This window comes from Antrostomus carolinensis, unplaced genomic scaffold, assembly GCF_000700745.2.
Source record: "Antrostomus carolinensis isolate BGI_N321 unplaced genomic scaffold, ASM70074v2 scaffold31209, whole genome shotgun sequence".
In the NCBI taxonomy this organism is placed as follows: Eukaryota; Metazoa; Chordata; class Aves; order Caprimulgiformes; family Caprimulgidae; genus Antrostomus; species Antrostomus carolinensis.
This window is the reverse complement of record NW_010336926.1, coordinates 1,300-14,572: the sequence shown is the minus strand read 5'-3', so window position 1 is coordinate 14,572 and position 13,273 is coordinate 1,300. Positions and strand designations below refer to the sequence as shown.

Below are 13,273 nucleotides of genomic sequence, written 5' to 3'. Positions count from 1 at the left end.
TGGTACAGAAGTTAAAGTCTCAAAAATACTCTCACTGGCAAACAAGGAGACTCTCATGGTCAAAGTTAAATCTCGATTGTCATTGGTATGTGTCTCCTGCTATGTTATCAGAACTTAATTGCCAATGTTCAGAACAGTTGAACACCTCTGCCTTTAAACTGATCTTTCATTTTTAAAGCAAGTTCTGGGAGGCAAAAATCTTGCATAAGAAGAGAGTAGTTACCTTGCTCTGAAAACCTCAAGAGGTAAATCAACCTCTGAAATCCTCTTGGAGACCAAAAGTTACTATAAAGAAAACGTATGGTAACAGAACAGCAAGAACTCTCCAGATTAAACATTAATTGCTGCTGGATATCTACCAACCTCTCCAAAGTTTTAACATAGGACAGTATCTGCATTCAGATGTCAAAAATATCAGGTGTAATCTATTGCTATTCAAAATACACCTGTCATTTAACTTTTTTGGGGGGATTCCAGGATATCCAGGAATGCAGATCTGTTTCCAGCAGGCCATTAATCTATGAAGTGACACGATTTTTGTAAACAGAAGCTTTTGGCTTTGGTGAGAGCTGCTGACGGCAAGCCAAGGCAGGCCCAAGTTGCCACACAGCGATAGGAAGGGTTTGCTTGGCTTTGTGAGCCTCTGAGGTATTTGTGTTCAATTCCAGGAAGTGGAAACAGAGCAATACTTCACCCTTTTTCTGCCAGCCTTGAAAGAACGAGGATACGATGGATTCTTTTCTCCCAAGTCACGTGCCAAAATCATGTCTGAGCAGGAGAAGAAGCATGTGGATGGCTGTGCAATATTCTTCAAAACTGAAAAGTAAGCAGCAGAAGCAGCTTTTTCAAAATACATTAAAAACAGCCTGATTTAGGTCTGAAAGCTTTACCTCTCTCAGGGTGCATGGTAACCAAAGTACTGTGCTATAAAACAAAATAGAAAGTTCACTACAAAGAATGATCCTCCCTTTTGCTGTTCTGTGTGCAGCAGAGTCCTCCCTTTCCTTTCAGAAAGTCCTCCCTTTCCTTTCTATGAACAAAGATATCTCTTCAGAAACACAGAAGTTGCAGGAGTGCTAGCATGAGTAAAAACTTACGTGCTTTGTGTGCACATCTTTAGCAGATCTAATAAATACCTCACCTTCTCAACAAACTTGTGCCTTGCTTGACAGAAGTTTCACTCCTCTAAGATTAATCTTTAAAGATCTATAAGCTGTGCTTCAGCTGTTAAATCTTCAGGTATTAAAAAGAGGTATTACTGCCAAAGGATCACAGAATCTCTGCTTTTAGGAATCAAAATGTTATGTTATTGAATACCTGATCCACAAAGTTCCACAACACTCAAAGCATCAGGAAGGGAGGAGAGGTGCTGGCACTCATGCTTCTCATTTGTGTAAACTGCTCATGGGTTGTACCACACTGAGTATCCCTCTGACTGTTCCCTCAGAACAGTTTTCAGTAATTAGAATTAATAAGTTTCACAAAGCTTTAGCTCCCTTTCCCAGTTTTCATTAGTTCCAGAAACAAAAACCCACCTTTCAGATCATGTATAAAAACAACTCAAACGGTTTTTAATAGAGGAAGTCTGTGAAAACAAACAAACCGATGTTTTTCAAACCTTCAGGCCTTGATACTAACAAGGATATATACAGAACTGGTTACTGTGCTGTGGCGCGCTCAGTTCAAAAATAGAAAAAATACCTTTTTTTTTTTTACTAATAATACTTATTTTTAATTTCTAAGAGGAAAAAAACCACAAAAAACCCCTTTCAATAGGTAGCCTTCAGTTTGTCCTGAAGCACAGCGCTTTCAGGCACCCTAAGGCTGGAAAGGAATGAAAAACCAATTTCACAAAACTAACGGTGGTAGGTAGTGGTTTGAAAGAAGCTGGTTTTTAATAATGCATTTACCCAAAGGAAAAGGCAAACCTTTTCATTACCATCTCATCTTCATTTTTTGCCTAGAACGCTCCTGAGGAGGTGTGATCACCTCTGAGCGTTGCTCTGAATAGTCCTCTCGGAGTGCTACGCTGAAAGAAGTAATCACTTCCTAAACCCCAAGTATCTCATCTGCCCCGAGAAAATCTCACTGACCAGACCAAGAGCTCTATCCTGACTGGAGGAACATTTCTTAGAACTGTTTTTACTTTTATAAAACAAGAAGCCAAAAGACAAGTGCCTCACCCTGTCCTGCAGGCTCTCTCCTTGGACGTAGCAGACCGGATAGAAACGACGTCTTTGCACGTAGCTGTACGTCACACGCGTTCACACACGATTCTCTTTGTTTAATCAGATTCACGCTGGTGCAGAAGCACACGGTGGAGTTCAACCAGGTGGCGATGGCTAACTCTGAAGGTTCAGAAGCCATGCTAAACAGAGTGATGACAAAAGACAACATCGGAGTTGCCGTGGTGTTAGAGGTGCACAAAGAATTGTTTGGAGCAAGTGAGTATGACCGTGGTTCTCTCGTTGATTAGTCAGTTCCACGTAAAGGCACGGGTTATTCTTTAGGTAATACGGCTCTCTGGAATATTACTGCCATTGGTGGTGGTAACCCAACATTTGCAGATGAGTAAATGCTGTTCACTGTGCTAATTTGGGAAATGATACCCCATGGGTGGCTAAGACAGGACACAGATGATATTGTTTCCTGATCTGGTTGCACATTTACCTTTCTCCTTTCAAGCTTTTGTCCTGGCTTATTTATTCTGTTCAATTCTACTTGAAGAATTAAACTTTTTCAAGGTCAGTGTGTTTCCACGCCTACGCTCTTACCAACAGTTGTTGGTCATGTTCAACTTATATTTTCAACTCTCTTTTTTTGCCCTTGATTGAATCCTTCCATCTTCCCCTAGTGATTATAAGACAGTCCTAATGTACTGATGTGGAAGAAGGAGATTATCAGGTATCTTTTCATGACACTTGATGGACTGACTGTCACACTTTCATTCAGTTTGATCAGATGCAGTAGACAGTTTCAACAGACTTAAAATTGCCACCCTGCTCTGTCTGCATGTTTGCTTTTTCGATGGCTTGTTTCCAGTGCACCCTTCAAAGAAGCAGAATGTCTAAATGGCAGGACTGGAAGGAGCTGCTTGTGACTTTATGCCCCACCTTTCAGAGTACTGGTTCTCAGATAAATAGTAAAAACAGCTATTGTGGCAGCCACGTTCATACTACATTCATTTAAGCGGGTGTGAGTTTTTTCCCCAAGGGAAAAATTTGCCATACTGTGGCAGCTAAGAGTCAGGAAACTCCCTTGTGCCTTAAATATTGAATAGTGCTGCACAGTCTAGTGATGACCATTTGAGCAGCAGAGGAGGAATGCAGTTGTAACAGTATCAGATTATGTTGGCTGTTTCTTTCCTATATTGGAGAGATTTAGCCACGTAATATTATGGAAATGCTGCTAATGTAGAAAGGAGTAGTGGTTCAGGTCACCCCTTTTTTCCAGTGACGAGAGTACATCCATCTGCTGGTGTGTCTGACTTGGAGTCCTTAGGAGCTAGACCCTGAGTGTTAACAGAGGGGAATCTGCTGCATTCACACCCTCAGCCTTTCGCTGATAAAAATGTGTTTGTTTATCTAGGTATGAAATCACTTCATGTGGACAAACAGCTGCTTCTTGTGGCCAATGCCCACATGCACTGGGACCCCGAATACTCAGACGTGAAACTCATTCAGACTATGATGTTTGTTTCGGAACTGAAAAATATCCTTGAGAAAGCCTCAAGCAGGCCTGGTAGCCCAACAGCAGATCCTAACTCTATCCCTTTGGTGCTGTGTGCGGATCTCAACTCATTGCCTGATTCAGGTAAGACTGGTTTTTAGCTTAATTTTTAACTTACCTTTTAGAACGTTTGAATCCTCTTTTCCTCTGAGGGTGACGGGGGCGGTTTCCACATCCCTGGGTTAGGTACGGATAAAACCTTTTTAGTAACAGCTGTTCTTCAAAATCTGGCTGAAGCAAATGCACGTCCTCTGGTTGACTAGACTGCTTCTCCTGATCAGTTGTACGCTCCAGAAACGTTGGTCACGCCTACAAAGATGTAGAAAAGCACAAATCGATCTTAAATACATCATTAAATAAATACCCGTGCCTTGAGCAGCAATAACAAGTAGGAAAGATGTGAGTTTGTGATGGAACACGGAAGCTTTCTAAGGAGATGGGTTTGCTTTACTAATTATGACTTTAGATACTGTAATATTAATTAGGCATATGTATGAAAGCTGCCTCTGTAACACCCCGTCATGCTACAGGTACTATAGGTTTACTATAATCCTCAAAAAATGGTGTCAAAACTGCTAGAGAGCTTCAGTTCCCTGGCTGCCTGTCGGAGAGGCGTATACAAGAGAGACGTGGACAAGACAGCTGCGGTGCAGATTTCCCCTTAGTTGGAAATCTCTTGTCTAATCTCGTGGAGCGTCTTGTTGGCGTTTTGGTTTTTAACTCCAAAGCCAACGTTCCCTGAATGTCGTATCTTAAAGCAACTCCCTGAATCCTTTCCTTTGCAAACAGGTGTAGTGGAATACTTAAGCAATGGCATAGTAGCTGACAACCACAAGGACTTCAAGGAGTTGCGTTACAATGAGTGTCTCATGAACTTCAGCGGCAACGGAAAAAACGGGGCTTCTGAAGGAAGAATTACGCATGGCTTCCAACTCAAGAGCGCCTACGAAAACAACTTGATGCCTTACACCAATTACACTTTTGATTTCAAAGTAAGCAGCGATTTTTCTGAAATGGCAGACACTGACCTGGTCTCCCCAGGATGCTGTCTTAATTTTCTGACCATTGGCTGTCTTTCTCTTTGTTCCTGTACGGGCTTCATCACTGGTTCCTACACTCGCTGGACATTTTCCTACCGCACACAAATCCTTGATTTGCTGATGTTTTTTAAAGCTTCCACCCTGGCCCTGGCCCTGGCCGGTGACTTAATGAGAACGCAAAAAACGCCACGCGCGTTCCTTACCCTAATTCCAGGGCTGTGCCTCTTCCTGGGAATTGCAGCCCAGAAGCCAGTCGAGTTCAGGTTGCCAGAAGCGAGGTCTGTTCTCACTGTCGTGTTTCTCTTTCTCCCTAGGGTGTGATTGACTACATTTTCTATTCCAACACTCACATGAACGTGCTTGGTGTCCTGGGGCCTTTGGACCCTCAGTGGCTGGTTGACAACAACATCACTGGGTGTCCACACCCTCACATCCCTTCAGACCACTTCTCACTGTTAACACAACTCGAACTCCATCCTCCGCTCCTGCCTCTTGTCAACGGTGTGCACTTGCCGAACAGGAGGTAGTGGAGCCCTGCCCCTTTGAGGGCAAGGACCTGTTGTTATGGACCTGTACAGTTGTAAATCAAAGTATATAGGAGTGAAGTATGGCCAACCTTAAGCTGCTTCTTCAAGCTCCTTTCCTTATGTGTTTGATAGGAGATTTTGCACATTTTGGTGCATATTGGTATCATTTGGCACTAGGGCTGGAACCAAAGTATTATTCCCTTTCCAGGTTTTTAATTGATTTTTTTTTTTAAATTTTTTTTTAAACTGGCAAGCTTTTTCTTTTCAGTAGGAAGCTGCACTTATAAATGGACAAACGGGATTAAAAACTTGCTTATTAACGTATTTCAAGGTAATGCTTTTTTCCAGAACGTGGCAAAACGAGCCAACCTTTTAGGAGAAAGAAAAACAAAACCAGAAATGCTTGTTTTGTAGGAAGAACACTAGGTGTACTGTTTGTTTGAACCCAAAATGGAGACTGAACTCTGCATCTGAAATAAATTTTGCACATTAGCAAAGCACTTAATACCTGATTATAAATGATTAGCAGTGTGGCCCTGCCCCTTGTCTAACTGATATTAGAAAACCAAAGATAGCTTAATACCTGTGATAAAATTTGAAGTCTGAATTCTCCTGATGTAATTTTAATTTAGAAGGAAATTTCCAGCGAAGCTACGTCTCACAGGACTTTCCAGGTGAGCATTTAATGCTGCGTAGAGATCGCTCGCTTGGCTGGTGCTGTGGTGACTCGGGTTTTTTTTAGGAGCTCTGAAGAACTCGGTCCTTCCTGGGTGAGATACGCAGGGATCCAAAGGACCCGTGTGAAACAGAGCTGCCTCTTTGCTTTGGCAAATCAGGGCAAAACACTGTTGAGCAGCACAGGTTGGGAGCAGGACTTAGAAATGGTAAGAAATTGCACTTGAAGCGAGTCGTTGCGAGCGTTGGGGTTCCGGGTGAATAAAGAAGTTGCAAATCTGTCCTCGGTTCTCTTTTCCAATGGCAAAGATGGGAAACTTGGGATTAAACACTTAAGTGTAGGGTACAGGAAAAAGCTGCTGGAAATGACCTGACTTGTGTCTCGGAAGGGCAGGCGGAGTAGCCGTCGGCACGCTTTGTTCGTTGGGGGAGCGAGCAGGAGCTGTAATCATTCCTTGGATTATTTTTCCTGACCCTAGTTGCCAAATAACCATCACACTTTTTAAAATTATCTTCTTTTTCTGTTGTCGGTCAGGGTTGAATTAAAAAAGCTGCTTGCTGGTTCATTCCCAACTGTTAATGCTCTTTGGATATGTTGGAAATCTTTTCTTTTTTTCCTTTTTTATGCTTTAGGTGGCCAGTTCAAAACCTTGTGCCTCGAGAGGCATTAAGCAGAATGCAATTTTCTGAAAAATTGGTTGGCTGCTTAATATATATATTTTTTGTTTGTTTTTTTTTTTAAATGGCACAGTGATAGGAAAAGGTTGTGTCTGTGTTTTTAAGTTTTTCTTTATTCTGCTTTTTTGCTGCTATAAAATTTTCTTGAATTTATATTTTAAACTTTTCATGCACTTTACCGTTTCTAGTCTTCAAAATGTGATATTTTTAATAAATGAAAAAATTTTCCATTATGTGAATGAAATTTTTAAACAGATTGATAGCCTATATTTATGTCTCATTCGTATACTTAAAAAAAAAAAAGTCAAATTTAAATTGTGAAATTAGTTTTAAATTCTAGGGAGCCATCTTTTGTCTTGCAAAACTGCTAAGTCAGGCTGTTCCTCTTACTCTTTAATTAAACATTTTCCTTTGTTGTTTTATACAGAGGAAATTATCCCCAGGGAAAAAAAAATAAAGAATCAATTGGACCAAGAGTAGAAACTATTCCCTGACTCTTGTTGGGGGCTGGGGAGAGGGTGGTGGGGGACAGGACTCAAAAATAGGTTCAATAATGAAGCGACAACTCCCTTTTAAAAGAAGTGCCTAAAAAATGGAGGCGGCATGTGTTGTCTACTCGAAATTGGAAATGATTTCTTGTAGCTGGGTGAAATTCCTGGACAGCAATTGCTCTGTGCAGCACCAAAAAAAAAAGGGGGAAAAATATCAAAAAAATAAAAGCCCTTTGTAAAGATGGATTTTCCTCTAGGTGCAGGTATCTCTTTTATAATATACCTCAGCGTTCGACACCTAGCCGTTGCGGATAAATGGCGAATAAATAGCAGTTTGAGAGTATAGTACTGGAAAGTAGAATAGCATGAAAAACTTAATTTTGTGGACATTACCTTTCTGCAATCAGCTACTGTATGTTTTTTGGAAAGCCCTTTGTAAAGATGGATTTTCCTCTAGGTGCAGGTATCTCTTTTATAATATACCTCAGCGTTCGACACCTAGCCGTTGCGGATAAATGGCGAATAAATAGCAGTTTGAGAGTATAGTACTGGAAAGTAGAATAGCATGAAAAACTTAATTTTGTGGACATTACCTTTCTGCAATCAGCTACTGTATGTTTTTTGGAAAGGGGGGGGGAGGGGGGTGCTCTGCTCTGGAGGTTGCGCACTAACAAACCCTTCTCCTCCTCCTTTTCCTCCACGCATGTTAACTAGCAACGTGAGCAATATTTCCTACCATACTTCACTCCCAATATTTTTTTGAGATGTTTGTATAAAATGGAATTTAAAATTCACTTATAATTGTATATGAACTGCAGAGGAGCCCGTTTATTAATAAAAATAAAAACCAACAACAACCTTTTGTAATACGGGGGTGGGAGAGGATGGGGATGAAACAAAACAGAAACAAAACAAAAAACCAAACCCTGGCAAATATTGTAAACTGCTTAAGTTGGACTTTCTCTTTGGTTTCTAACCGACTGAAGTGTTCTGTTGCGGGAAGGTGTTCAATTGGATTTTCTCTGCTGTGAAAACGCACTTCCAAACGTCCATTACGCTGGGGGATTAGTTTTTTTTAAAGTTATTTTAACAGATGTTGCACAAAACTTCTGGATTTAAAAAAAAAAAATATATAGTCTTATGTTTCAGTCAATGCACATAACCGGGGACATGTTTACCTGCCTTTCACCTGTCTGGCTCCCTCCCCGTTTTCCTTCTGGGTTTTTTTTCCCCTTCCCAGCAGGAGCAGTAAGAGGATTGGTGTTTTTTCCCCAGCTGAGCACAAACATTGCTCTCTGTAGGGATTTTCTGCTCTAAGAAAAGAGGGAGCAGGGAGCAGGCATCCATCGGCCTCGTGCGCAGGATGAGATCCCTGTTGGTAAATATATTCACCATCCCAATGGCAGCGCTGATTTTCTTTGGAAAATTAGCCAGATGGAAGCCAACAGGAAGGTATTTAACAGGGAAGAGGGAGTAATATGAAACAAAATATCCCCAAGCCTAAGCAGAGATGGAAGGGAAACCATCAGTTCTCCCCATTACCGGTTCCCAGCACACCCCAGTGCCCTCACAGCCGACGCCTGGGGAAAAAATAAAAAGCTCCCAGTCCCTTACTGCTCCTCGCTGTCTTCCTTTGCTTTCAAAAATATGGTGCCTGGTGTCTACTTCTAAGCAACAGCACTGCCTAAAAGCAAGCAGAGAAAAAAAAATCCAACACCCTTCTACAAGCAACTTTTTAAAATTCAATATGGTAAATCTGTACGATACGGGATTTTGTGTGTGTGTGTATATATATATATATATATATAAACAAAGAGAATTTTGTACAATGTAGCTGAATATTTTTGTTTCCTTATTTTGATGTCAGGAGTGTGAACATTTCTGTACCAGGTATGAAGTCAGGTATGGCACAATGGGGTCTGAGACCAGCTTTCCTTCCCATTTGCCTCGTTAAAAGCTTTTGTCGTCTCTTTCTAGCGTTTGTTGAGAAAATATTTCATTTCATCAGTAAGCTGAAAGCTCTCTGTCTGTCAGAAGCCACTCCTGTTTAGTCTGCAGACACATTCAGAAAAGGTCTCAGTAGTCCCAAGTCCTCGCTCTTCTATGTTTTATAGACTAGAAAACCAAAATCTTTGACTGTTAATATTTTCAGAATCACTTGCCACTGACCTAACACAGCTTTCAAAACCGTCCTGTGATCTTCAGTGTTCGGGTAACACTGTGGATGGCCAATTATCTCCCACCTTGCTGGCTTTGTTGTGGAGACTCCTAAATCCATGTTCACACTCTTGAACTCCCAAGACCCACTTTACAAAGATGCTGAGCATCTGCAGCTCCCACTTAATCCCAAAAACTGAGCTTTTGGAGACCAGCTTTCTGCACCCGGCTCGTGAAACGTCGGGTCTGAAGAGTGAGCGAGAATTTGTGACCTCAAAGGTTCATATCACTTGTTTCTCTGGGGGTTGGTTTTGATGAGGTGTGGTGGGGGGGGAAGCCAAAAGGGCTTGTTGAAATTCAGAGTTTCTCAATTTAGAAGACAGGTTGGGGAAGCACTTTAAGGATTCCTAGACCAGGAGCGCAGTATTCACGCCTTCTTGGTGGGGAGCAGGAGCCAGAAGTAGCTGCTGGTCCTTACTATCTGAAGACCAGATTTAAACCCAGCAACACAGCAGCAGTTATTTCATTTCTATGATGCATTTTGAGCTTTTAGCATCAAAACCTTCCTTTGAGATAAAACTTGGCATAGTGGGGTGGAGCACAAGGTCTTTTAGTCATATCCAAACTGAATCAATAGCCTGGGTTAGAACTATCACACAAATATAACACACACGCTCAGGCTGGTCTAAAAGGGAGCTTAAGCATGTCCTCATCTGGGACACTACTGGTGCACCAGGCAGCAGCAGGAGGTGATTCACCTCAAATCAGGCTGTTGACATAAAAGAACAACGAGTTGTTGTCCTCCTTGGTCGCTGCAGAAGTGTGATGTTCTTCTGGGCAGTCTTCACAACCACAACTGCCTGGTAGGAAGTGGAAGCGACATACAAGACTTGGCTGAAGTTCACGTTAGGTTCAGAAGTGGTGTGGTGTTGGCACCAAGCACATACACTGAAAAACCTCACCTACCTAATTTCACGTGTCCCAGAAGGAGCTGAGTGCTTGGTCTCGGAGGGGTTTTACCCAGGGGGAAAGAGGACCTGATTTGTTAGACACTGGAAAAAAATGAGCCCTAGATGCAGAGAGGTTCGAGATTTTCTGTTGTTAGAGGCTATTACTAGCTGAGTCTCTCCATCTCATAGTGAGGAAAAGCTCCTTGTGATAAGCAGCTCATCAGTTTATTTATAAGATTACAGAAGTATAGTCCTGCGCCCTCCCTTTCTCACCATTTGGTGTTCAAAGGTGACACAAACCCCAAGAAAACCTGGTGGAAACCGTTCATTTCTTAAGTCTCTATGCCAAGCATCAGCCAAGAACTCACACTTTAAGATGAAAAACAATTTCAGAAAGACATTATAGGGACCACGGGTTTGATTTGCCTCCAGGAAACGAGAGCAGAGACAAAAACCAGAGTGGATGAGGCAGGCGCAGGCATTGCACAATCAGAAAAGGGACAAAATTAAGACCTTTAGAGAACTCCTGCATCCCAAGAAAAATCATTTAACTCTATAAAAAGTATTAAGAGACGATAAAGTTTGCTGGTTTGGTTACGTTTGAGGATGACAGACTTCAGGAGTATGGAAGCTTCTTGGAGAATGTCTGTAAATAATTATGAAGACAGAGAAATGTTGGGGTACATAGTTACCTCAGGGTGTTTTACACAGCCTTGATGGCAAAGCACGCCAAGTGATATGACTCTTTCTCTTTTTCCCTCTCCCCCTTGCAATCATAGGGTGTGTTGAGCTTGCAAAACTTCTCACCCTCCGAGTGCTGATGGTGAGAGTGATCCTGCTACTTGTCCTTGTCCTCTTTGTTCAACAGTTCTTACAACTGAAGCATTTACTCACTTTGCATTTGTCTGTATTCATCTTTGTTCCAAAGCAAAAAAAAAAAAAACCAAACCAAAACCCAAACCAACCAACCAACCTCATGGTGGCTTTCTTTACAAGTGACATGTTACATGACTTTGGCTTTGTTTGCCATTTTTAATTATCGCATTGTGTGTTTGTTTTCCAAGCGATTAAAGTGTTTGTGTGCACCACGGTAGCTAAATATGCCCTTAATTCATCAACTCCCAGGCTGGACTGGAGCAGCCCAGGCTCCCCCTCCCACCCCATTTCACAGCAATCATTTTGGGAGGTCGGGGGGGTTTTTTTAGTTGGATTTCTTTCTTGTGTGTTGTCTTTGCAACCACAAGCTCCTGTCCCTCAAAAGATGGAAGTGGACGTGGAGAGGGGGGGAAGCTGCAGCGACACTCCCAGGCACTCTTACACTAAATTTTTGGGGGGTTTACATCTCGTTTTATAGAAGCTGTAGCTTCGCTTTAAATCCAGAGCGCGCTGGGGTCTCGGATGGGGAAATTGGTGCTTGTGGAGGCCAGAGCTGCTGCTGGTTTTACCTCGTCTGCTCTGCAGCACTGTCACCACCTCAGGGGGACACTGGGAGGCTGCCTTCCCTCCCTGCCAGCCCTGACATGGGGATGGGGTAGGTCTCCCAAACAAAAAGCTTTGCAAAGTTTGACACCAGCCCTAGGCACCGTGATTGCAAGAGCAGCAGCCTTCAAACTGAGACCCGAGCAAAAAAAAACGAGTAATTTCCTTATTCCACATTTCCCACAAAAATAAGTAGTTAAGAAACCTTATCTCCAGCTCTCTCCTTTGCTTTTACAAAAAAACCCTTTTCTCTCTTCCTCCAAAAGAACTTGGCTTTTGGAGACAGTGCCATGCCACGGTGCAATTCCCTCCATAATTCCATTTTGCAATGAAAAACTCACCAGGAAAGCGAATTCCCATCGAGTGGGGATGGCAAGTACCCAGACAGGGGGAAGACCTGCTCCCCTGCACAGACCTGGCCCGGACAAAATGATGACTGAGCTGCCTTTCTTTAACCTCAGGGCAGCTTGGGAAAGGGAGGTCTTCAAAACCCTGAACTCTTACTTTTTTCTTCCCTTTTTATTTTTTTTTTTTAATTATTTTTTTAAATTTAAGCACATTCTCCCACATGTGGAACTGGGAACTGCTGGGATGTGAGCACAGGGCTAAATATCTGCTTGTTTCTTCCCACCTTTGTAGTTTTATTTCTTTCTGTAGGCAATAAACAGCCCTTTTGCAACCACTCTTGTCCCCTGCTGTGATTCCTGAGAAGCACAGGGTGGGAAGGAGCAGGACACGGGGACCGCCCTGGGACACGCTTTTGCCATCCAGGGTGGTGGTGGGACACACACACACACACACACACACACACACAAATTTGATTTCTGCACTTTTAGGGAGATCCCCAGACCTCAGACCACCCACTACCAGCACTGCCACGCCAGGTTTTTAAACAGTGATAATTTTGTGCAGGGTTTTAGGTCACACCTGTGTCACCTTGGTCCATGTGGCCAAGAGACTGGGGTCCCCGTGAGACCTGTGTGTCCCTGCCAGGAAAATGGGGGTCCATGAAGAAAACCTCAGCCAGTCACTGGGAAATTTCCCAGTTTGTCCCATTTCTCCTGTGCTTGCACAACTGGGAGGCAGCACCGTGGAGCTGCAGAAGTCAGACCCCCATCCAAGCTCCCATCGCACGACCTGCTCCTCCCAGGAGCCGTCAGAAAATAAGCACCAAAATGTGAGGCGGAGGAAAAACGGCGCATTGGGCTTCACGGTGCTGCAGTCCCACCAATCTCCCTCGCCCCCAAAACCCCAATTATCACACAAACCTGGGCAGAACGGGCAAAGCACGTTCATCCTTTTATTGATGGTGGCCCATCAATAGGAACAGCGCGGGCACCGGAGGGGAAAGCCTTTTTTTGGGGAGAGCAGGGGGAAGGCTCCTGCCCCCTGCGAAAACCCCGGGAGCAGAGCGAGGGAAACCCAGCACGGAGTGATTACAACCCCAGGTTGTCACCACGGCTGGTTATTTATTATTGTATCCAGACAGAGGGAGAGATGAGATGGGAGTTCTGCGAGGGGTTCAGCACCAGCCCCCCACTCCCCCA

At 43.1% G+C, this 13,273-nt stretch overlaps 2 protein-coding genes across 3 annotated transcripts in view; one reads left to right on the top strand and one right to left on the bottom strand.

Moving 5' to 3' along the window:
• Nucleotides 1-5,296, top strand: part of LOC104530461 (CCR4-NOT transcription complex subunit 6-like) — a 10,748-nt gene extending 5,452 nt beyond the window's left edge. The window contains exons 7-11 of one of the 2 annotated variants that reach the window (XM_010175047.2): nucleotides 669-823; nucleotides 2,293-2,444; nucleotides 3,589-3,813; nucleotides 4,519-4,721; nucleotides 5,084-5,296. In XM_010175047.2, the coding sequence (XP_010173349.1) occupies nucleotides 669-823; nucleotides 2,293-2,444; nucleotides 3,589-3,813; nucleotides 4,519-4,721; nucleotides 5,084-5,296 (948 nt within the window). Of the gene's footprint in view, nucleotides 1-668; nucleotides 824-2,292; nucleotides 2,460-3,588; nucleotides 3,814-4,518; nucleotides 4,722-5,083 lie in introns of both variants that reach the window. The other variant, XM_010175046.1, reaches the window with a different exon arrangement.
• A 7,346-nt stretch (nucleotides 5,297-12,642) lies between these two features.
• Nucleotides 12,643-13,273, bottom strand: part of LOC114818894 (interleukin-8) — a gene marked incomplete at its 5' end in the record, with an annotated part of 1,925 nt that continues 1,294 nt past the window's right edge. The window contains one exon of the mRNA XM_029086755.1: nucleotides 12,643-12,712. Within this exon, the coding sequence (XP_028942588.1) occupies nucleotides 12,643-12,712 (70 nt within the window). The remainder of the gene's footprint in view (nucleotides 12,713-13,273) is intronic.